General features: G+C 41.4%; 1 protein-coding gene across 1 annotated transcript; it reads left to right on the top strand.

Moving 5' to 3' along the window:
• Nucleotides 1-358: 358 nt before the first annotated feature.
• On the top strand, nt 359-25,641 carry dchs2 (dachsous cadherin-related 2). Its single transcript, XM_066662377.1, has 23 exons — nt 359-372; nt 498-1,209; nt 1,606-2,193; nt 6,832-7,023; nt 7,167-7,398; nt 9,572-9,808; nt 11,205-12,230; nt 12,592-12,779; nt 13,110-13,209; nt 13,615-13,772; nt 14,016-14,844; nt 15,453-15,692; nt 15,987-16,121; nt 16,714-16,923; nt 17,102-17,641; nt 18,127-18,447; nt 19,920-20,033; nt 20,675-20,886; nt 21,004-21,155; nt 21,385-21,515; nt 21,837-22,111; nt 22,224-22,365; nt 22,739-25,641. Exons 1-23 carry the CDS (start codon nt 359-361, stop codon nt 25,321-25,323), a joined length of 9,333 nt encoding a protein of 3,110 aa, XP_066518474.1. The 3' UTR covers nt 25,324-25,641.
• The last annotated feature ends 480 nt before the right edge of the window (nt 25,642-26,121 follow it).

Here is a 26,121-nt window from a genome sequence, read left to right on the forward strand (position 1 = left end):
TGATGGAGGGCCGCTCCTCTGTGTGTGGAGAATAATGTGGAGTTATTTACGTTCCTCTCTGCTCATGACTGGGTGAAGCAGGTGAAGATGAAGCCTCACCTGTGGACCTCATTTGTTTTTTTGTTGCTGTTTAATGGCCTCTTTGCCCACGTCCACCTTAAACTCTCGGTTTATGAAGGTTTACCGGCTCTCACAGTGGTGGGCGACCTTAAAGCTGCCTTGCCTTCGAATACAGGGCTCAGCGGCTTCTTTATTTCCGAGAGCAGGGACTCTGATGTTTTCAGAGACCTAGAGATAGACTCCGATTCTGGAATTATCTCCACAGCAACAGTGCTTGATCGGGAAAAGAGAGACAAGTATGAATTTGCAGCTGCAACTTTAACAGGAGAGGTCATCAAAGTCACAGTAGAGGTCCAAGATGTAAACGACCATTGGCCTACATTTCCTGTAGATGTTATTTCTCTGAATTTATCAGAGCTGAGTTTTCCTGGTTCAAGGTTTGAGCTCCCTGGAGCTGTGGACTTGGACGAGGGTCAATTCCGGACTCAGGGATACAGACTCTTGGAAGGTGGAGATGTTTTCAAAGTGGAGTTGCGCAAAGGAGATGGGGCCATCCTAAATTTCGACTTGGTTCTGATGGAAAAGCTGGATAGAGAAGCTCAGAATTTCTATAGTTTAATGGTGGAAGCATTTGATGGAGGCCTGCCACCAAAAAGCGGACGGCTCCAGGTACATGTTAATGTTCTGGACGAAAATGACAACCAGCCCATCTTCAGTCAGACCGAATACCAAGCTTCAGTGTGGGAAAATGCCCCACTTTTGACATCTGTTTGCCAGGTATTTGCCTCTGACACAGATTTGGGTGAAAATGGCCGCGTGTCCTACGAAATCAACCGCCGCCAGAGTGACCCCAATGAGTTTTTCATCATCAACAAAAACACAGGAATAATTAGGCTCAACAAGCCACTGGACTTTGAAAGACAAACGTTTTTCGAGCTTGTGGTGATGGCGAAAGATCACGGAGCCGAGCCAGAGTCCAGCAGCACTTTTGTGGCAATCCGGGTCCTAGACGTCAATGACAACAGCCCTAACATTAACGTCTTGTTTCTGAGCGAATCCGGAGAACCGGAGGTGTCTGAAAGTGCTGGATATGGAGAATACGTTGCTCGGATCGCTGTCTCAGACCCTGACCTGGGAGAAGTCAAGAAGGTGGGAGATATATCACAAACCTCACTATACATTTTCACAATGCTACTCATGATGTTTTATTTCTTCCTGTGGCACATGAAACTGGCACATTACAAACAGCCTCAGTGTTATTGATATGAAACCAAATCTAGTGTGTGAGAAATAGTGTCCCCTGTGTTACAGTTACTAACTGTGTGAGTATATTTGTGAGTGAGTTACTACAGATCTGTGATCTTGGTCTGTTTTACAGTGCAGTAATATTAGGAAAATGAGCAGATGTATGTAGTATCTTGTTGTATTTACTAAAGTACATGGATTTGTACTCTGTTTTTTGGGGGAAAGTAATTTCCCCAAGTAGCAGGACTTTTCCTGGAGTGATATCATTCCGAATGAAATGTCTATCCCTGCTTTAAACAGGTCAGTGTTTTTCTAGAAGGAGGAGAAGGTAAGTTTGCCCTAAAGTCCACAGACGAGTTCCTGTTCGCTCTATGTGTGGACGGCTCTCTGGACCGGGAGCAGAAGGACTTTTACGAGTTGACAGTGGTGGCCTCGGACTTCGGTTCTCCGCCTTTGAGGAGTGAGAGGACGTTCCTTTTGAGAGTCACAGATGTGAATGACAACCCTCCAAAATTTGAGAGACAGGTTTATGAAGCGAGCGTCCTGGAGGATTTACCTGTCGGAAGTTCGGTTCTGCAGGTGAAGGCCATGGATGATGATGAGGATTCTGGCATATTCTACTCGATCCTGAGATCGGTTCAGGACTTTCTGGTGAACATTGACCCTCAGACCGGCCTCATTAGCACTGCTGCGGTGTTGGACAGAGAGAGGGATGCTGTCCTGGTCTTTTTGGTAGTAGCTGTAGATGGAGGATTTCCACCATTAACCTCCACATCTACAGTAAACATCCAGGTGGAGGATGTGAATGACAACAAACCTGTCTTCACCCAGCAGCTCTACAACTCCACCATATTGGAACATCTGGCTGTGGGAACGTGCTTTTTACAGGTAAACTAACTCTTTAATTGCTTTCAGAAAGTGAGTGTGATTAACAATTTTCTTATTTGATGCTATTATCTAACTATTTCCTTTATTTATTCTTGGGTTCCTGACACTTCGATGCTCCCATCAATCAGCGCATTACTATAGAGCACTATAGCGCCGTTTAACATTAAATAATAGAAGATTTATTGCCTGACTCTGGTGGGTTATGGTGTTAGAGACTTCTGTGTGTTTTTCTGTTTTAAACAAAGACAGCAGTGTTACAAATGAGAAGACTCCACACACACACAGACACACACTAACGTATTGTTTGTCATCTTGGGTGTGTGTGTATGTGTGTGTGTGTGTGTGTGTGAGAGAGAGAGAGAGCCTGGTACTGCCACTGTTTCTTCTTACAAAGGATAAAAAGAAGCGTCAGCTGGTACAGAAAAAAAGAACAAAGCTTATACCTTCTACTGCAGAGCTTTTAAATATGATTGTTTTTTGGCATTAACCCACTGATGATGATTCAGTTCTGGATCATAAACATTGCTCCAACCCATCCCAGGAGTTTTGGATGTAGTGCAATCGCTCCAAAGAACAGTTTCAATGTTGGGGGGATTTATAGTGCTGTAGGCCACACTCGACTTTGGACATGGTGGCCTTAGTCTCCTGTGAAGATGCTCCAGTACATTTCATTAAAATAGATTTAAACGGTCTACAGTGAAGGCTCAGTCATTATAAAGGGTGTCTACAAAGGTTTGGAACCTGTGAACATAAAAAAACACAGTCAACAGCGCGGTGGAAAAAGAGAGCTGATCAGTATTTGGCACAGGTCAGCATGGACATCTCCAGACATTAATTAGACAGTATTCGGACGTCTGTTTGCGCAAGGCCTTTTTTTGTCTGAACACATTACGCTCGCTCGTGTGGAAATGAATAGTTATGTGCTGAAAGAAAAGAAAGAGAAGCAAAGCACATGTTGTTTTCTGCTCTCTAAAGATATGTTGCTCTAAATTTGTTAGAAAAGCAGTTTAAGTTATTTGTAAATCAGTGATTCCCATATTGTTAAAAACGACATCACAAAAAAATGAGAAAATTAGTTAAATAAAAAAAAGTCTGATATTTATTTTGGAAATGTATGTGCCCAGGCAATAAAACACACATTTCTCAATTCAGGCAACACATGGTAAAACCACTCAAATTGTTCTGTATTCTTTGCTTTACTGTAAAAGACAGTGTTGGAGTAAATGTCATTTACCTCATTTTTATGTGTTGCTGTGTCTGTAATAGTTTTGAACTTGAAATTTTGTTTGGTACTTTAAAACGTTTTATGAAATTGAATGCAAAAGTATGGAGTACAAATGTGTGTTTTTCCTTTTCTTTTTTAAATAATTGAATAGATATGAAGGGCGGCACGGTGGTGCAGCAGGTAGTGTCACAGTCACATAGCTCCAGGGGCCTGGAGGTTGTGGGTTCGATTCCCACTCCAGGTGACTGTCTGTGAGGAGTGTGGTGTGTTCTCCCTGTGTCTGCGTGGGTTTCCTCCGGGTGACTGTCTGTGAGGAGTGTAGTGTGTTCTCCCTGTGTCCGCGTGGGTTTCCTCCGGGTGACTGTCTGTGAGGAGTGTGGTGTGTTCTCCCTGTGTCTGCGTGGGTTTCCTCCGGGTGACTGTCTGTGAGGAGTGTGGTGTGTTCTCCCTGTGTCTGCGTGGGTTTCCTCCGGGTGACTGTCTGTGAGGAGTGTGGTGTGTTCTCTCTGTGTCTGCGTGGGTTTCCTCCGGGTGACTGTCTGGGTGGAGTGTGGTGTGTTCTCTCTGTGTCTGCGTGGGTTTCCTCCGGGTGACTGTCTGTGAGGAGTGTCGTGTGTTCTCCCTGTGTCCGCTTGGGTTTCCTCCAGGTGCTCCGGTTTCCTCCCACTGTCCAAAAACACACGTTGGTGGGCGGATTGGCAACTCAAAAATGTCCATAAATGTGAGTGTGTGAGTGAATGTGTGAGTGTGTGTGTTGCCCTGTGAAGGACTGGCGCCCTCTCCAGGGTGTATTCCCGCCTTGCGCCCAGTGATTCCAAGTAGGCTCTGGACCTACCGCGACCCTGAACTAGATAAGGGTTACAGATAATAAATGAATGAATGAATGAATGAATGAATTGACACATTGTTAATGTCACAGGTTACAGTAGTAGACAATACTACAGTAGTAGTATTCTGTAGTATTTTCTCTAATTTCTGAGTAAAGTATGACTCTAACAAAGTAATATTTAAGCAGATTATTGAATCATTATTTCCACTTAAGTCAAATAGATATTTGTAAGTTATAAATATTATAATTTTTCATTAATTAGTTTGCCCGAGATCTCTTTAAACTGCCTCCATTTTCTTTGGATGTTGAGATAGTATCAGAGGGCAGTATGGAGAGTTTTTCCCACCATGCCTTTAGACCTTGACCAAAGGTTTTATACCATGTTCCACCCACTAGGCTCATAAACCCAGAGAGATATCAGGAATAAAACTTCACAGAGAATTGAAAACAAACAGCTGTGAACTGAACAGAGATGAAAGAGATACACTCAGAGGTTTATAGCAGGGTGACAGTCACGCAAAGCTTTTAACATCCAATTACTATCTGTACCATTCACTGTGTGGAATTCAATTTAACATCAGATTTTAGGCCAGTTCTAGGTGTAATTACGTCAGTTATGTTGATTTAGTTTAAATTGTATGTTTGATTTCGTTTCATATTTAAAGGCTTTTAAATGTAAATTCTTCCTCAGTTTTTAAATTAAGAGGTTCATATCAATAATCACGTAAACAAGATTAAAAACCCGTTCGTTTCCAATTGTACACAGTCTATGTACAGAAACTAATCTGACTAGTCAAGTTTATTGTTTTTATGATGTCACAAAATCAGCACATTTTGAAATCCACCTGCTCCACCTAGAGGCATTTAGCCCCGCCCACTCTTGCTGAAGGTACAAGCAGTGTTTCATATACGTTCTCAAGAAAAAATAGGTACGGTACAGAAGCTACAGCAGTGGTTTTAAAGTGCAGTTGTGTTCCATAAAGGTTGATTATATTCCCTTCTCCAGAAGGAGAGGTAAATATTTGTAATCTTTAATTACACAATTGTGTAAAATACTAGAGAATAAGTCCTGAAATGGGGCGTATGAAATCAGCACAGTTTTAAAATCTACATTTATGGTACAATAAGGTTACAGTTATGTTCCCTAACTAAAAGTATGGAATATGTACCCTTGAGGGCACCATAGTGACAGTAGAAGACCACAGTGACAGTTTTTCTGACCGTGTAGATACAGAGGCTTGGACTTTTTTGAGTGAACACTGGACCTTAAACGTGTTGCGTGTTGTTTATGTAGAAGCTGAGAATAGAACGTGAGAATAGGTGGTGATAAAACCAGGCCCAGGACTTAAAGTAACCCTCAGAATTAGTGAGTGGTCTTCCTTAGAGCCTTTAAGTATCTCTAATTATAGCGCCTCTAGTCACACAGCCTTCAGATTATACAGACCACCACCAGTCCCTCACTTCTGTAGCCAAGGACAGGCACTGTGAAGCAATTTTTAAAATGTATTTTTTCATTTAACTAGGCACATCATTAACATCATGTTCGTATTGATCTGGCATCAGCAGAATCTGCATGATTTTAAAATCATGTTGATAAAAGCATGGACATAGGTCATTTTTCTCCTCTTGACTGAAGTCTTATTGGCTTTACACGGGTTAGATTTTTGTTAATTGTAGTAAAAGAAAATTCACTTTAGGTATAGCAGTTATTTTAATAAAAAAAGATCAAAAACTGATCACAAAAATACATGAAATGGGTGTTTTTATTTTAATTAATTTTGTCATGATGCTTTCCTGCAAATACATATATATATATTAATCTAATCTAATCTAATCTAACCTCTATTACCTTTTTTTGATAGTTGGTGCTCCTGTTGGTGTGGGTTCTCATTAATTGCAGGAAAAAGTAGCTAAACATTTAGGGACTTTGCACCCAGACACACATATGCTGCAGGTTTTAACTGTTTTACTGAATATTTACAGTGGTTTTATTGACTTCTCAGATTGTGTTTCTGCTGGACTTCCTTTTTTCTTTGGCACGCTTTATGCAAACAGACACCCCTGTGGCTAATGTTGTAATGAGATTGAGCTGGAAGCCGTATGGGCGACTTGGCAGTGAGTTAGAAATGCCAGAATTAAGGTGAATTAAGGGGTTATGAATTCAGGTCAGAGATCTAGGACTTTTATGAGAGTTGTGAGACATCTCCATTTTCTGTTGTACATAATAGGGCTATAATAACGATATGATAATCATTAACACTGTAATAGTCATGTGATCCAAATGGATTTTCTGAGTTATTTTAATATGTTGCAGTAAGTCTAGGCGTGAAATGAGATAAATAAAGCACCTTAGCTGTTGTTGATCACAGTTAGGACTTGTCTAGACTTTATTTTAAGTTGTATCATGCTTTTAAAAAATCATATTAGATGCCTTTTCCACAAGTTAACACTGTTCTTAATGAAATGCTGTGACATGTTTTGGTCTAAACACCACAAGGATCAAACAACATGATTTTATTTTTCTTAATATGTCCCCCTTTAAAACTATAAAGTCTGAGTTGATGTATGAATCTGTGATGTATAGGTGAGCGCTGTTGATGCAGATGGAGGAGAGTTTGGAGTTGTGCGATATTCGTTTTCTGACGGATACCACAGTGAAGACACTCATCCTTTTTTCACCATCAACTCCACCACTGGAGACATCTGTGTGTCACAGGATATTGACCGTGACGCTGGCCTGGTGACGTTTGATATCTTGGTAAAAGCAGAAGACCAGGTAAGTGAATGATAACCTTTTTCAATTATAAAAATCACTTTACGCAGTGCATTTCAGTTCAGTGTTTACAGCCAATATATGAATGGTCTGTATGAAATGTTGACAATAATGAAGGCCATCTCCCTCATTCACCTTTTCTTTAGGGAGGTCTGTGGTCTCAGGCATATCTCCACATTGACGTGGAGGATATAAACGATAACGCTCCAGTGTTTAATCCAGAGAAATATATCACGAGTGTGAGCAGTCACACACAAACTGGAGCTGAAATAATCACCGTCATCGCCACAGATCGCGACTCTGGTCAAAATGGACAGGTCACGTATGAGCTTTTACCTGGAGACTCTGCCTCTCTGTTCTCAGTCGCCCAGTCAACAGGTAAAGTAGTTTAATCTGCGAGATGTTCAATGGGAAAGCTGTTTCTTGCTAATAGATTAAGCATGTGCAGATGTAGATGTATGTGTATGGCACCCTTCTTGTATGAGTATTAAATGCCTTGAGTTCATGTCAGGAGTAAGTAATATTTACAAAACAATTAATTCAAGAATTTCTATAAAGTGCAACTAATGAGATGAAAATTAAAAATTGCCTTGTAATCTCTGAATCACTACGATCCTTAGTGAAGGTCCCATAATTACAAAATATTACTAAATAATTCATGATAGGCACATTTAAGGTTGTCTTGAAGTAGCAAAGACACTAATCCCCCAGAGCGGACAGTTGTTTAACAGCGTTGGTACCCCCAGTGGTGTGTAAGAGTTCGGGAGCTATTTCGCTGTTTAAGCCTTAAGCACTAATCCCAGCTCTTATCTTACCCTAGGGGGCCGTGTGTGTGTGTGTGATTTGTGGGGGTGGGGGTGGAGGGGTAATCCAAAAATCCTATGTGTTGTGTATGTAACTTAAACTACAAATTGCATGAGGATATTTCTGGAGCTTTGTGTGCCTTAAACTTTATAAAGTGAACATAAACTAAATGCATTGGCCCAAAATCAATGTTATTTAATCATAGTAATAAGAACCTATATTTGAATGATTTCCTGTGGCCCCATGAGAGAATCTAATTCAGATCTTACTCAGTTCCATTGATGGTAATCTGACACTGTGATTGGACCATCTGTTGAGTCCCAAAGCTGACACACTGGGCTCCTAAATGAGCACAGGTTCGTTTGCTTAGATTTTAAGGTAAATTTAGGTGAGAAAAATTAGCAGGGTCCACACCATATGCCCGCTAAGCCTCTCACTTACCACAGGAACGTTGGCCTCTACAGGGTACAAAACTGACTTCACAAGATCCATATATGGATGTCTAAATATGAATAAAAATGGTGAGAGTGATAAAGTGCAAAGTCCTTTTCTAAATTATTATCAAACAGTGTTTTTATATATATATAAACTCATCAGCTGTTTGGTTCCAATTGTCAAATTAACCCATGTAGTATTGCAGTAGCAGTTGATCCCTGATGGAAATGTATATGATTTTCAAAACCGGAAGCAAACTTTATTTCATTTTAATGTAAGTTTGCATTGTAAGTTTATATTTAAACTCTATAGAATGAGAAGATACTGAAAGCTGCATTTGTTCTGTCTGGTTTGTTTTTTTTCCATCTCTGTAGAAATAAATGAACTAATTTCACAGCTTCTATCAACACTCATTACTCACTAGCAGCTCAACACACACAACATTCCATACAGAGAGCCAACAGTTTCCTAACTGACCTGAAAATCTGAGTTATGAAGGAAATTATTTAATTTATTTTAGGAAAAAGTTAGCAGCAGGTAGTGTCGCAGTCACACAGCTCCAGGGACCTGGAGGTTGTGGGTTCGATTCCCGCTCCGGGTGACTGTCTGTGAGGAGTGTGGTGTGTTCTCTCTGTGTCTGCGTGGGTTTCCTCCGGGTGACTGTCTGTGAGGAGTGTGGTGTGTTCTCTCTGTGTCTGAGTGGGTTTCCTCCGGGTGACTGTCTGTGAGGAGTGTGGTGTGTTCTCACTGTGTCTGCGTGGGTTTCCTCCGGGTGACTGTCTGTGAGGAGAGTGGTGTGTTCTCACTGTGTCTGTGTGGGTTTCCTCCGGGTGACTGTCTGTGAGGAGTGTGGTGTGTTCTCCCTGTGTCTGCGTGGGTTTCCTCCGGGTGACTGTCTGTGAGGAGTGTGGTGTGTTCTCCCTGTGTCTGCGTGGGTTTCCTCCGGGTGACTGTCTGTGAGGAGTGTGGTGTGTTCTCACTGTGTCTACGTGGGTTTCCTCCGGGTGCTCTGGTTTCCTCCCACAGTCCAAAAACACACGTTGGTAGGTGGATTGGCGACTCAAAAGTGTCCGTAGGTGTGTGTGTGAGTGAATGTGTGAGTGTGTGTCGCCCTGTGAAGGGTGTATTCCCGCCTTGCGCCCAATGATTCCAGGTAGGCTCTGGACCCACCGTGACCCTGAACTGGATAAGGGTTACAGATAATGAATGAATGAATGAATAATCCAAGTTAGGTTTCCATTCCTGTGCTGTAACGGCCACTAGGGTGAACAAAGGAAGAGGTTAATATATGTTTATATTTGTTTTTATTTAGGTGTGGTGTCTTTATCCTCTTCTCTCACTGCGTTGGGCAGCAGCAGCGTCCGATTGACTGTTTCTGCTCACGACGGACTGGGTATGGCCTCTCTTCATCCTGCTGACATCATCATTAACGTCGTGCACACTGATCAAGCCCCTGCACTCTTCCACCAGTCCCATTACAGCTTCAGTGTCCCAGAGGATGCCACTGTGGGCACAACTGTGGGCATCGTCCAAGCCATTAAACCACCCAGTAAGTCTTCGGTGTTTAGTTTTATATTACTGCTTATTTTTCCACATCTCCACCTGATCAGAGGTGTTTTTCATACATTGTGTAAATAGAAAATGAGTGCAATCAAATGTTACTATACTTTTTTAAAATAAAATAATTTGATGTAATATGATAGGGCTAAAGTTTCAAAGTATAACTCAGTGATTCAAATATGGTTTCATTTCCCATAGTAGAGAATTACTGGGTGTAAGAAGCTTGTTTTATCTTTAACTGCACCTTTGAGCATTAACCCATTTACTCTGTCACATTCATTTAATCCTCTGTAAGGGTCAGCCTTGAGCTGATGGAGGTCAGCACACTTGGGCGAGCCGTGCATCTTGGGATGGCTAAATTCCACTTTTGTAGGCCCTGCACTTACGGCTTGTCCAACTAGGCTGATCTGCAGCAGCTCAGTGATGTCTCTGGGCTCGTCATTCAGAAAGAGAGACTTTTTTTTAATGGTAAAATGAATTGGCCTCTTCATTAATGTAGGTAATGGTTGCAGGAATAATTTAATGAAAAAATTAAAGTGGCCATTTTATAAATTTCTCTTTTGTTTTACGTTCGGTTGGATTTATATATCGCAAGCAGATCTGCTTCGTTTTTACTTTACCGTTTTTCAACCTCTAATTACCAGAAACACGTTGCAGCTACAGCGTAATCAGACTTGTGTTACTCTGCTGTGTCTCATTCAATAGGCAATATTAATTTTTATGGCATCACAAAGTCAGTGAGTTCCAAAGAATACATTTTGAAAGTTGATCAATGTTGAACAGTACCTCAAAATTTGTTTTTCTTAAAACAAAAATGTTTTGTGACATCTATTTTTTTACATTAACGCAATTCTCCCTAATTGTTAAACTATATTTTATTATATTTTATTTTTTGGAGGCAAAGGAGTGTGTCAAAAAGCTCAGATTAGTGTCTCTTCAGACTGAATGGAGGTTTTGGTGTGTGTTTCTTTACTCACATAATTAAGGATTAGTACAGTGGCAGAGGCATTTCCACTCCGTAGACAGTCATTTGAGGTTGTCATTTAGCTGATTAGCTCTCTCTCGTTGTGTGTTTTGTGGGGGGATCAGATCTTTTAATCACAAGACTAAAGATTTACCTTTACTCACCTTTTAAATCTGCATCTCAAATGAAGTAGAATATTCTACGTGAAAAGAACTGAACTAAAGAACGGAGGTAAATGTGTATGTAGTGAAAGCACTAAACTGAATATTTGGGTGATGATTTTATTAAATTCAGATCCAAAAATTGTAGAGGTCAGGTTCTGATGTTGGATAATTCGTTTTGTATCACAGACACCACTCTAACTCTTCCGAAATGTACTGAATAGAGCTCTATAACCCTGATATATTTTCTTTATTTACAGATTCAGTGGAGGCTCTTTCATATCAAATATCTTCTGGTGACCCCCAGGGTCTTTTCTCCGTGGACTCAGAATCTGGGGTAATCTCCACTGGCCTTGCTCTGGACCACGAATCCATGCCCTTTGTCATTTTGACCCTTCAGGCCCACACTGGAATCGTACCCATTTATAGCAGTACTCAAGTTAACGTTACCATCTCCGACATAAACGACAACCCACCGACCTTCCCAAAGATTTCAGACCACATTGGCATATCCCATAATACTCCTCCTGGCACTGTACTTTTCCTTGCTCATGCTCATGACTTTGACAGTGGCGAGAATGGACTTATCCACTATTATTTACAAACAGAGAGTGAAATATTCAGGATTCATCCTCGTCTAGGCACACTGACTCTAAACAGCCCCATCCCGTGGGATGCTCCTCAGAGATACAAGCTCAGTATTGTGGCAGAAGATGAAGGAAGGCCTTCCCTAAGTTCCTCACTCAGCCTCGAGGTTGAGATTGATTCCACACCTCCTCTAGAGGAAACGTTGGCCTTCGAGACGTTGGTTTACCAGGTGGAGATTGGGGAAAGTACCATTAGAGACACTCGAGTGATACAAGTGCGAGCTCACGTTAGCAAATCCCAACCAAACTCAGATGTAGCCCCAGTTCTCATTTACTCGATAGACCCTCTCCACAAACCCCCACCTTTTCTCCTGCACCCGGACTCAGGCTGGCTCTTCGTGGCCCAGAATCTCGATTTTGAGTCAGAAACCAGTTACAGGTTCACAGTTCGGGCCACAACAGGTGACGTGGTTGCTAATCTGGTCGCCACAGCAACCGTTATGGTCCAGGTCCGAGATGAGAATGATAACCCCCCTGTATTTAGCAGGGAAAGGTACTTCTTCACTGTCCCAGAGGGACAAGCCCCCCTCGGACCCATTGGGACAGTGGAAGCGACAGACAGGGACTCAGGGAGAAACGGAGAGCTGTCGTACATCCTGCTGTCGGACGCTAGACACTTCCGCATCAACTCTAAAACAGGTTTGAACAGAAGTCTGTTTCTAAGTATAAAGTTTTCCATAATTTATTACATCTCATAATTATGATTTACAATCTCATATTTTAGTAATTTTACAGTAAACAAATATGTAATAATTATGAAGTAATTAATATTCATTATTTATATTTTAGTGTAATTCATCTTCTATGTGTGGGTTTTTTTGACCCAATATTTCACAATTGTACTATACTTTTTTAATTTCCTCTCTTTTCCACTTTTCCACTACCATTTTCTTTCCCTGTCCTGCTCCGGTGTCTCTCTCTTCTCCCTCTCTGTTCTTGTTTTCTGTCTGTCCATCTATTTCTCACTCTCTTTTCTCTCCTTCTTTCTCTCTGTCTCTAGGAGAGATTATAAACTGGGTGTCTCTTGACCGTGAGGAGTTTTCTGTCCACACACTGAAGATTTTGGTGACGGATCTTGGTCGTCCTTGTCTCAACGCCTCTGTCACTGTTCACATCCTTGTCTCTGACATCAATGACAACTCACCGGAGTTCACTCACCTGCCCAACAACAACCAGCTGAACGTGCAGGTTCTCAACATTTACACACTTACCTTGTAGAAACCATTTATAATGGATTAGTTTATCTGATTTATGCTGTACCAGTTGTGGACACAGTGTGCAATCTTTACCGAAAAGCAAGGGCAGCTGCACATGAGCCTTAATTCAAAATGCTCAACGCTAAGTGTCTGCTAGAGGGGTAAAGCTGTAGAACTGTGTTCTCAGGAGGGATAGAGGACTCTTTAGTACGTTTGGGATGATTTGGATGTTTGTGATCTAGGCCTCTATGGTTATAGATACAGCTAACATTTAGCTGTCGTTACCTGAGTATGACATGATTTTATTGTATTATGTATTAAGGTGTGGTCAGGCCTCCCAGTGGGATCAGTGGTCACCAGTGTTTTCGCTAAAGACAGAGACGCAGGAGAGAACGGAACCGTAACTTTCTCTCTTAATCCAGGTAAAAGAGGTTAACATTTTGCATTATTGCTTTACTTTTAGCAATAGTTTAAAGATATACCAATATGCTGGTTCAGATTTGAATTGGAACACCAACACCATCTAGTTTTGTTAAACAGGGATACAGTGTTTTGTTGGGAGTAAAGAAATAATACTGTCTCCTCCCACAAAACCGGTTTGAAGTGCCCTTGAACAAGCTGCTCCTGAGGCATTGGGGATGCCCACCATTCTAGGAGTGTGAGTGTGAGTGTGAGTGTGAGTGTGAGTGTGTGTGTGTGTGTGTGTGTGTTCAATGCCATGGAAAGCTTAATGTGTGTGTTAACTGGATTAGTTAAAAATGTGATTTTACTGGTTTTATTATTGTACAATGACAATACACATTTATCAATTTTTATATCCTTTGTAGATGGTGACAAAGGTCATTTCTTAATAGACCCTAAGAGTGGCGATATCAGAGTCACAGCAGGATTTACCTCCAATCCCAGCACCAACTACACCCTTATGGTGGTTGCCAGAGACAACGGCCCCTCGCCCAAAGAGCAGAGAGCTCTTGTGCACATCCAGGTAAATATATAAATAACTAATAAAAATAAGTGAAGGAGAATTAAACTGGAAATATTTATAGAGAGAACACATTGAAAATCTTCATGTGCTGATTGTGCAGTTTATTTATATTATAAGTAATAATGAGTACATATAATCATGAAATATAATATAGTATGCATTGATAAAAGGTGATAAAATCATACTGTAAGCACTGTTTAAATTATATGTTGTTTATTTATTAAATTTTTGCTTTGATTTCAGGTTCACTTTTCGCAGAAACAGAAGGATTTTTTGGGTCTAAGACATTTCTCTGTGAGAGAGGACGCTGAGCTCGGCTTTGTGATTGGCTCATTGAATTTTTCAGAATTATCCAATAAACAGCTGCATTACTCTCTTGCCGAGGGCGACGGGAGTTTACATTTCAGCGTTGATTCTGCCAGCGGTAATTTCTACGTGGCACAACGTTTGGATTACGAAGCTACGCTGTGCTACTTCTTAATTATTCAAGCTGAGTCTCCACCCACTCTGAACGTCAGCATGCTAGTGGCTGTTAGTGTTGAAGATGTCAATGACCACGCCCCTTGGTTCCCTGGTGAAGACAGTGTCGTTGTGATTGGTGTGAAAGAGGATGTTCCAACAGGTACAACAATTTATGTTTTTAATGCACGAGATGGAGATGGAAGTTTTCGTAACAGTGCCATTCGCTATTCGATGACTTTCAATCGTGACTCTTCACTTGAAAAGCCACCTTTTGGCATTGATCCCCGCACTGGTGTCATCATTACAACCGCAAAGCTGGACCGTGAACGTGTCCAAAGTTTCACGTTCACAGTAACTGCTAGCGATCAGGCTGAACGCCCTGACGACCAAAAGCACGCCTCAGTCACGGCTCATGTTTACATAACAGACGTCAATGACAACAGCCCCTCCTTCGCTTCCATGGAAACAGTTTATGTGCCAGAGGACACAGAGGTGGGGAGTCTCCTTCTCCATGTGCTGGCGATCGATGATGATGAAGGAGAAAACAGTCACGTGACCTACACTCTGATTGGTGGAAATGAAGGAGGACACTTTTACTTGGAGAAAACAGGTAAGGAAGGGAAAATAGGGGATATTTCTCATAAGAGTGGGCAAGAATATGATTTCACAGTTCTTCACGGTGGTGCAGCAGGTAGTGTCACAGTCAGACCTGGAGGTTGTGGGTTCGATTCCCGCTCCGGGTGACTGTCTGTGAGGAGTGTGGTGTGTTCTCCCTGTGTCTACGTCGGTTTCCTCTGGGTAACTGTCTGTGAGGAGTGTGGTGTGTTCTCCCTGTGTCTGCGTGGATTTCTTCCTGGTTCTGCGTGGGTTTCCTCCGGGTGACTGTCTGTGAGGAGTGTGGTGTGTTCTCTCTGTGTCTGCATGGGTTTCCTCCGGGTGACTGTCTGTGAGGAGTGTGGTGTGTTCTCTCTGTGTCTCTGTGTGTAAGTTCCTCCGGGTGCTCCGGCTTCCGCCCACAGTCCAAAAACTCACGTTAGTAGGTGGATTGGCGACTCAAAAGTATCCGTAGGTGTGAATGTGTGAGTGTGTGTTGCCCTCCGAAGGACTGGCGCCCCCTCCAGGGTGTATTCTGAATGTCTGTTTCTAAATGTTTTTTTTTCTTTCGTTCTATTTTTGTCCTTGTGTTTATTATTTATTCTTTTTTTTTTTTGTGTCCAGGTCACTTGTTTCTGAACTCTTCACTGAACTATGAATCCCAGCATGCCTTTGTACTGCTGGTTCAGGCCTCAGACTCAGGGCTGCCATCTCGGTCCAGTTCCCAGATGCTGACAGTTCTGGTTCTGGACGTAAATGATGAGGCGCCGAGGTTCGAACATCGTGTTTACACTGCTGCAGTCACGGAGAACAGAGAGTCGGGAGAGAGGGTGGTCAGAGTCAACGCAGTCGATCTGGACTCCGGTAAAAACACTTATCACTGGAAGCCTTCAGAATTTAGTTCATGGAGCAGTCAGTCTTTGCACATGGCTGCCTCATTGTGGAAATAGCCCTCTGTGGAGCATAAACTGGTTCATTCAGGGGCTACAAAGCAATTTGAGCTACACTTTATAGAAAAATGTTAAAATAATAAATGAATACTTTCAAAATTAAGTTTAAAAGTCTTATTCTAAGACCACGGGTTTTGTTCTGACACTGATATAAAAGTCTGTTCATGCAGAAATGTTAATAATCTGTGTTTGTGTGTTTCCTCCACAGAAGAGAACTCAGTAGTGACTTATAGTCTCTTGCCTGGTCCTGGGTTTGAGTTCTTCACCGTAGACTCCCACAGTGGTGTGGTCAGAACCTCCAGAAAACTGGACAGAGAGATACACCACAGCTTTAGCCTCAGAGGTAAACTCCACATTAGTGTCAGACTTTCTCATACTTTCTCTTTAAAACGCTCCAGGACTCATCGTGAAGTGCTTTCACAACATGAAACATGACAATAAAAAATGCTTGGTTCTCTGTGGTATCAAGTAATTTGGTCTGTTCAGTACAATTTTATATTTTCATGCTCAAACTTAACAGCAACGACTCATAAGATTATATTTTATTTTCTGGATGTGTGTTGTTAATTATCACAGTAACTTAAAGGGACAATCAGTTAATTTCTCCAAAAATTCATCATCAGATAATGATGTACTGTACTGACCCTGTTTTAACCATGGCTGCCCCATGTAGGGGAACCACTACATCACATCCATTCTTTATACAGTGAATATATATGCAATCAATAGAAGAAAAATGTAAAAATAGTAAGTCATAACTTTCACAAACAATATATTTTTCTACATTTTCCTATGGCAAAAGATTAACAGCTCCTTTAAATCAGAATACAGTCACATCAGCTTGTTATTACTCACATCCTTCTCATTACGGCTTTGATACTGACTGATATCTGTTAATTGTAATCTCTCCATGTCTGTGATTGGCTGGTTTACAGTTCAGGCCGAGGACAGTGGAATTGTTCCTCTCTCCAGCACTGCCACAGTTCTGTGCTCTGTTCTGGATGAGAACGATAATCCTCCAGTGTTCTCCCAGTCATCGTTCAACATCAGTATTCCGGAAAACCTTCCTCCGGGAAATATTCACACGGCACAGGCTTCGGACCCAGACCACGGACTCAATGGAACCGTCAGATTTTCGTTACAGAGTGAGGACATCTCCACATTATTAATTTTCTGTGCTGAATGATGGCTCTTAGAACAGGTTCCTATACTCACTAATGTCCTTGAAATGGCATCAATAAGCTGTACTTGGATAATGAATTATTGTTAATAGTTATTGCACATCTCTGCAATCCACTTATCATTTCTATTTCCATTCATCAGATGCCGAAGGTCATTTCTCCATTGACGCCATGACCGGCGTCATCAGAACCACCAGAACTTTGGACAGAGAAGAACGTTCTAACTTTACCATCACTATTGTGGCCTGTGACCAGGGTCCATCTCCTCTGACCTCCACCTCACTCCTTTCCGTCTCACTTTCTGACGAGAATGACAACAGCCCCGTGTTTGGACGCAAAAGTTACCGCTCCTCCGTAAGAGAGGATCTCGCAGTCGGTTCTGAAATCCTCCGGATCAGCACCAGGGACCCAGACCTGGGGCCGAACGGAGAGGTCAGCTTCTCATTGGCTGAGGACACATCTGGAACCTTCTTTGTGGATCCTGAGACCGGTTCTGTGTTCCTGACTAAGAGCCTGGACAGAGAGACACGGTCCCAGCACAGCTTTCGTGCTGTGGCCACTGACCATGGGTATCAGGGTCCACGAAGCTCTGTTGCCATGGTAACCATCCAGGTAGAGGATGTCAATGACAACTCACCTGTGTGCACCAAGGAGCCCACTCAAGTTTCAATCACATCCAGAGGTGAGTAACAATTGCATTTGAAGACAGTTTAAGAATCCTTTACTCTCCCAAGTGTGGATAGAGTCACCAAGCACCATAAAAGTGCACAGAGTGTATGTCAAAAGTCATTCCTTATTTTTGTAATTATTAATTTGTGAAGAGTTGACTAAGGTGAAAAACATCGTAATAGCTAGAAGTGTGTAGATCCCCATTCTGCTAAACTTTATTCCCCTGGTGCTGCAGTAACAGTCTCATCTCTTCTGGGAGGACATTAAGAAACACTGCTGTGAGAATTTGATTGGCTTCATCCATGTAAATATTAGTAAATTTCAGGGCTTTATACCATACATTTAATGATTGCCATTGGATATGGTGACACTAGGTTTCTCTGTGGAGGTGATACAAACTACATCTGTGTGGTAGCTGATTTCACTATTAATAATTGGTTTCTACAAATGCTTGGACTTATTTGTTTAAATATAACTAATGATTTCTAATCACCACAGGCAACACATATCCAGGCCAGCCCCTTGCTAAAGTGTCTGCACAAGATCCAGATTACAGGGAAAATGGGACGGTGGAGTTCAACTTATTGAAGGAAGACGAGCTCTTTGAGATTGAACGTTTTTCTGGAGATGTTCGTCTGAAAGCTCCTCCGAGAGAAGGACTCTCGGGAACCAGGATGATTTCAGTTTTAGCTTCAGATCAGGGAAGGCCTGCCCGCACCTCCACCTGTCTGCTGCTCGTCCAGATAAATGAGAAAGAACCCCTCCTGCGGTTCACCGAGCAGATCTACGAGGTCAACTTACCTGAAAACAGCAAGAAAGGTGAAGAGTTACTCCTCATTTAATCACCACATCTTGAAATCAGGTCTGAAAGTTAACAGCAGTAGACTTTTACTTGTTTATTTAGGTAGGGGCACGGTGGCTAAATACAGCAGTGTTGAGGAAGCAAACAAAAGAAGAGAGAAAGCTTTAAGCATGATCCCCCTTTTTGCGTTATCTCTCTTGTTTAATGTTTCTCATTCTTGTGTTTTTTAATTACTAATAATATTTCATTCTTAAAGTGGTGTTATTATGTCACAAGATAATAATTAAAATTCCAATAAATGCAAATCACAAACAAACAGTATGATACTTAGCAGAGGACTCTGGGGCACGATATTTAATAAAGTCTCTTAACATAACTTGGTTGTGTGCAAACACATTCTGCATTAATCTGCGTATTTGCATAATACTTAAAGACTAAGCACCACTTAATGGACCTCCATGTCAATTACTGACAGATATAAGTATGAATTAAAATGAAAATAGCAGCTTAATTTGCTTTAAAACTGTCAAGTTTATTAAATTGACGGAAAAACCCGAGCTCTCTACGGAAATTCTCGAGCGCGACCGTGACGTCACTGGTGGACAACAGCTGAACAACGCCGCGGTAAAACACCGTTATGACCGACTGTTATGACAGTATCTAGCTAAATAACCAACATTATTCATGACAATAGCCTAGCAATAAGCTAAACTCAAATGTAGAGGTACCGTTATTCTTGTAAATGTGATCGAAGTCGAACTCGAATTCATCCGACACTATAAACCTCCGTAATGCAGCTACGTAGCCGAGTATAATCTGAGCACCGAGTTTAGCGAGTCAAGCTAACGTTAACTAACACCAACTAAAACAGGCGAAGTGAGTGTCCTTACCCTGTTTACCTCCATGTTACAGAGGCTCTTGAACACCTTTCGTTGCTGTCCTTACATGCCCATATTGTTGGAAAAGCGCCAGTGAAATGAGCTACAGATAACGGAGTGAGCGGATGGTCCTTTCCAAAGTGCCCATTTAAAGTGGACAAATTTAGTCCATTTTCTGGATATTTTGGGCTCTCTGGGCCGATTTTGCATTAAATTAAGTGCAGCTTCTAGAGTTGTTGTCCACCGTCTACGTCACAGGCAAGACGCCTATTAGAGTTTCCCAACACCGTTGGGGGGGGGGACCAACGGTCTTTTAAACCTTATTCCTTCAATTAGTAAGAAATAACATGTTTTCTGACTCTCAATAAACACAAGTTAGGAACTCAAACTCCACTGTATTTATTTGTTTGACACTTTCATAGAGCTGCTGCTTAGCCTTTAAGCATAATGTTACAAAAGTCCTTATAATACTAATCAACACTTTGCTTGCTCTTGAATCTTTCCATCAGAATTATCAATGACCCTTAGTAGAACACGGTAGTTGAGGTCATAATTTCTCGTGCTATTTAACCAGTAAAGGGCTCTGTTTGTTTGCTATATTTAATCTAAAGGCTCCTGGGTGGCGAATGTTGTGGCTCATGATCAGACTTTACCAAGAGCCACAGTAAGGTACGGTATTTTCAACGGTAATGAGAACGGAGCCTTCAGCATCAACCCTAACACAGGTGAGTGTATTTATATATTGTACAGTATATATAACAATTACTTTGTGAAACTTTCCAGACTACACAGTATGAAATCCGCTTATGCTCTCTTTTTAATGAAACTATTAAAAATGCTATTAACCGGTCTGGTGGAACATGTAATACGCTCAGAACGCTTATTTGTTTTTCATCCATAACAGTAAAATATAATAAAGTAACTCACCTCTAAATGTAGTTTGTTTGTAAATAACAGAGTATTAAATCCTACATGGGCATCTCCCATCTTAAGTGTGTGAAGTTTTTCAGTAATCACTTGATAGACTTGCTTATATTTAAGGAGAAGCAACTCATTGTTATCACCAAAAATTAGCAAGCAGTATTTATGAAAGTGATTATTTTATTTCAATACTTATTTATTGTGAAAATACCACAATAAGATTAATTAAATTGCTTTATAATTCCTGAATGAATGGTTTATGTTCCATTAGCCACAGGGTGGGGGTGGGTGCTGATTAACATATGTTTTAAACAGTATCTCGGATACATCCAGGTCACAATATAGCAGTAGTGAGTGTAACATGAAATTTCACTGGAGAAATTAACTGATTAAAAAAAATATCTTTAAAGTAAAAAAAAATTAAATGACTCCTGTCTTCCTTCAGGTGATATAACAGTTAAAGAAGGGACCCTGCTGGACTTTGAGAAGGAGCGCAGTGTTCACCTGGTGGTTCTGGTACAAAATGGCCACGACTCTGCTTTCTCTCGAGTCGTTGTTAATCTTCAGGATGTAAACGATAATGCTCCAGTGTTTAAACAGAGTTTTTACCGGACGGCAGTGTGGGAGGGACAGATACACAACACCTATGTCATGCAGGTACACTTCCACATATGTTTAAAAAAAAAAAAAGAAGCCAGTATGCTGAGTCTGTATAAAAAACAGATTGCTGAAAGACGTCTGGTAATTCAGGTGCTTTTGTCTTTTGGTTTATAGGTGTTAGCAATGGATTCTGACAGTGGAATGAATGGACAGATTGACTACTCCATCGTAGACGGGAACCACAATGGTGCCTTCATTATAGACTCAGTTCGAGGGATTTTAGCCACCAACACAGTCCTCGATCGAGAGATCATCTCATCCTACAAGTAGGCATAGGTTTTTGAATTAGCGATAATATAATGATAATTCAAATATGTAGAAGTCTGAGTAAATATAAATAGGAGTACAGAACCAAGTTGTGTACTCATCACATGCATTTATTCTTTGTTTATTTGAGTAAACAACCATCTTTGAATATTATCTTCTGTGTTCATTCAGTCCCAATTTGAGTGAGAGGATGATCAGTTGTAATTTAATATCTGAACTGATTGACAGGTTGGTTCTTGAGGCTAAAGACAGAGGAAGTCCTCCTCTCTCTGGGACATGTACAGTTCGAGTTCAGGTTGTGGACATAAATGACAACAGTCCGACGATCCCCCCAGTGGAGCCCCTACTGGTCATAGAAAGTAAAGCATTATCATTTACCTCAGATAATGTACTTTAGCACTCATATAGCTGTGTTTTTAAAAACCACTGATAAGATGACTGAGCTGCTTAAGGCTTTGTTCAGACAGGTACTTGTTAATAAATATATAAAAATATATAACTAATATAAACAATAATAACGCAGTAGTTGATTGATATGATTATATTACTAGTTTCAATGAATAGTTATTTATTCCAACAATATATAATTACTTACAAAAACGTTAATATAAGGTTATGTTTTGCCTCTTCTCAACACAAAATAGAAAGAATACTCTCGCTTTTTCTTATTTATCATTCAGATCTTCCAGCTGGACTCCCTGTCACGCAGATCATAGCCAATGACGTGGACCTCAATTCTACAATAACCTACAGTATAATAGGAAACGGAAGCTTTGCTATTGACCGCTACTCTGGCATCATCACCACAACCAAGGCTCTAGATTACGAAGAACAAGTCCTGCATACTCTAAGAATAGTGGCATCAGACTCTGTACATCAGACAGAAGCAGAGGTTACCGTCCAAGTTTTGGATGTGAATGATAACGCACCAGTTTTCTCTCAGGAGTTTTACCAGGTTGGCCTCAATACACAACCTCTGTGTGTTCATTTAACGTGGAGGGATTTGGAGAAATTTCATATTGACCTGTAACAACACGATCTTTTATCTTCCATGCTTATTCTTCCAGGTGATGCTGTCTGAGCTGACACCTGCAGATTCATTTGTTGTGTCAGTTTTAGCATCAGACAGAGACTCTGGTCTAAATGGAAGAGTGACCTACAGACTGCTGTCTTCTCCTATGAAAGGCTTCTATATTGATGGGGAAAATGGTAAATTTTAAGACTCTTACACAAATATATACATTATTTTGAGCAGTCACCTAAAACAACATCTAACAATTGTTGTAATGTTAATAAAACTAGTAATTGTATTTATTTATTTATTTATATCAAAAGCAAAATCACTGTCCAAATCACTGTCATGTGCTACTGATAGGGAATCTGTGGTGCTACTCCATGGTCAGCACTGCAGAAACTGAACCATCACAAACACAGATGTTTCCTAGTGTAGTAGTGTTCTTGGTCAAATTACACGTCGTTGATTTTCAACATTTATTTTATTTGAATGCAAACAAAAAAAAGATGGTTATTTATTAGACATCAACTAATAACTAAGCCTAACTAATTTCCTTTCTATGTCTAGGTTCCATATACATCACAAAGTCTCTGAAGTATACCACAAGCGACAACATGATCCGGCTTCTGGTGGAAGCTCAGGACAGTGGTAATCCTGTTCTTTCTTGCATCACATCTGTGGACATACAGGTGGAGGACTCCAATGACCATGCCCCTTTCTTCCAACACAACACCTACAATGTGAGCATTAGTGAAGACACACCGGCGGGTAGCGTACTCCTGACCTTGCTGGCCGAGGACAAGGATTTCTCAAAGGAAAACACAAACCTGGACTTTACCATTACTGAGGGAAATGAAGAGAGGCGATTCTGTGTTGAAACCATCACTGTGCCAACAGAAGCTCATCAAAGGTCTGTGGGATATTTAGTGCTTTGCGATGCACTGGACAGAGAGACTACAGAGACGTACTCCTTGGTTGTTACCGTGATGGATAGAGGAGTGCCTCCACTCAACAGTTCAACGTCAGTCTTGGTCACTGTGCTTGACATCAATGACAATGAACCTGTTTTCAGCAGCTCTGAATACCACACCCAGATCAGTGAGAACTGCCTACTTGGTACCACCCTAGTCCACGTAAATGCTCAAGACTTTGACCTTGGGCCCAATGGTACAGTAAGCTATGATATCCTCTCAGGTAATAGCAAGGGTCTCTTTAAGCTAGACTCTGAAACAGGTTCTCTTGAAGTCAATTCTACCTTGGATTATGAAGTAGATACTAAACACATCTTAACTGTCCGAGCACTGGATGGAGGTCCTCCAGGCAACAAAAAGGTGTCCTTCACAGTGATCTTCATCACAGTACTTGATGAGAACGATAACTCTCCCTTCTTTACATTTTCCACTATCAAGTGCTCTGTGGCAGAGAACCTGCCAGCTTTTACCCCAGTGTGCATGATCCATGCTGTTGACCAAGATGCAGGAAAGTTTGGTCTGCTAACCTACTCAATCCTGACCTCTTGTTTCATGGATTATGGCAGTGGCAACCCAGACAGAAAAGAGGCCTTTGCCATTGATCCACTCACAGGAGACATCACTACTAGACAAACATTTGACTACGAGAGAGACAGTGAATACTGTTTTCTGGTTGAGGCCCGGGACAAAGGAGATCAAGTAGCTATGGTTAAGGTTCAGGTCGATATTGAAGGTGTGGATGAGTTCAGTCCTATCTTCACCCAAAAGGTCTATCAGTTCACTCTCCCAGACAATGGCAAAGTTGGCCAAAGTGTTGGCCATGTGCTGGCGATGGATCACGACGGAGGTCTTGATGGCATTGTGGAGTACTCGCTGGCTAAACCTTCTCCCTTTTTTAATGTCAACAAAACTACCGGCAGTGTCTACATATCAAATCCAGTGTTTCGAAAAAGAGGAACTGCTTCAAGCGAGGAAATTGAAGAGTTGACCATTTTGGCACATAGTCCAAAACTTGATTCCAGATCGACAGCCTGTCGGATTGTTGTGAACATTTCCAATTCGGCAGAAGCACTGATAGGAATTGCTCTCAGTGTACAGACTGTCAGTCTTGGCATTTCCTTGACAGTGTTCCTTCTGCTTTTGATCAGTTTTGTTGCCCTAGTGTTGAGGTACAAGACCAAGGAGAATGCACTTAAGAAGGCAGCCTCATTAGCTGCCACACTTAATCATGGGACAGGGACATTTGGAAGATTGGGCAGCCACCCTCAGAATGGTATCAGTGCCATAAATCTCCAGGACTTGCATGCACCTTTGGACATGCGTGCAAAAAGGGACATCTCCAACCCTTTGAGGAACTCTGGCTCAAGTGGACGAGGATCAGCAGAGGGTGAGACGGCTGAAGATCAAGAGATTAAGATGATCAATGAGTACCAGCGTATGAAGCAAGCTGATTCACTTCTGCTAGATCAAGACTCTGGAATCCCTGCTGATTTAGACCAGCTATCCTGCCACTCTGTCACTGTTTCAAATCTTGGCTCAGTCCATTTGGTAGAAATGGCAAGTGCTGAGAGTCTCCATAACTTCAAAGAAGAAGGAGGTGGTGAAGGGATGCTTCCTCGGGTGATTAACATGAGGGAGATGGAGGAGGTCTTGAGAAGCTGCATGCCTCTGCCGGACCACCAAGACTCTATTGAGGGATCCCTTACCAATTTGATTTGTCCAGAGGAACAGCTACGTGGTAGTTATGGCTGGGACCATCTTATTAACTGGGAACCTCGCTTCCAACCCCTAGCTTCTGTCTTTACTGATATTGGTATGCTTCCTGACGAAGAAGCAAGCGAAAGGTCTATAGGGTCAGAGTTTCACAGTCTTCTACACCCACCGCCACTCATCACTGGAGTTGCACAGGCAGGAATTCGGGCAGTACCCCCTAGGATGCCACAAAGGATGGCATCCCTTGGAAGAAAGCCTTCATATCCCAAGTATGCATACTCCCCTTTGGCAAGGAACACGGGACTAACTCCTTCAGCCATGACACCCAGCTTTTCTCCATCTCTTTCCCTTTTGACATTAAGGACACCCACTGCCTCTCCTGTGGTCTCAGAGACCGGACTGGGAAATTTCACCAAACTGGGACCTCTGCCTAGAGACTTGTTGGGAGATGCAGAGATAAAAGTGTAATTTGTGTGTTTTAATGTAATGAATTCTAACTCTTTTTTTAAAAATGCAATTTCTTCTTCTTTTTGTGTGTGTATATATGAGAATTATGCCTGGGGTTTCAGAGATAAATCCTGTTATTTTAACCAGCCAGGAACAACCTTGTGTGTTTTGTTTTGAATTCTAAAAACAATACATTAATTTTAAAGTACATTCTAACATGTATTTGTATGTGTATAACCCAGAAGAGCACTTTATTGTACAGTGATATCTGGAACTGATATCAGAGGTTAACTGTCAGTGTCAATCGTAAATTGTTTGTTTTTTTTTGTACATTTTTTTTTTTAAATACTGTTATAGAATATAATTACATAAATGATTTTAATTCCTGTTTGTGTCATTTATAAACATGCCTTTCATTCTGGAGATCTTCAGCTAAGACTAAATTAAACTCAGCTGAACCCGAAGAAAGTACTTTGGTGTGTTGGGGACAGGGACTTCAACTCCACTTTCAGGAGCACTCTTTGGTAATGGTGGTCATAGCCCGAAAATCACTCACCATGAAGGAGAAAACCACATGCAAAGCATTTCTAGAACCTAATTATGAGTGGGCGTGAACTTAGGTCACCACGAAGTAGGAGAGTATCTCTGAAACAATTAAAGTGTTGTGGACAGAAGAGATCATGAATTTGGGGCCCTTCCCCTCAAATTCCTTCTAAGGGCCAGCCTTTCAGTCTATGCTTTCAGTTATTTCACATCTCAACTGAAGGCTTGTCTATTCAGGGTCAGAAAGCCTGGCTCTGGTAGGGATATCTATGGGGT

Source organism: Hoplias malabaricus, chromosome 2, assembly GCF_029633855.1.
Source record: "Hoplias malabaricus isolate fHopMal1 chromosome 2, fHopMal1.hap1, whole genome shotgun sequence".
NCBI lineage: Eukaryota > Metazoa > Chordata > Actinopteri > Characiformes > Erythrinidae > Hoplias > Hoplias malabaricus.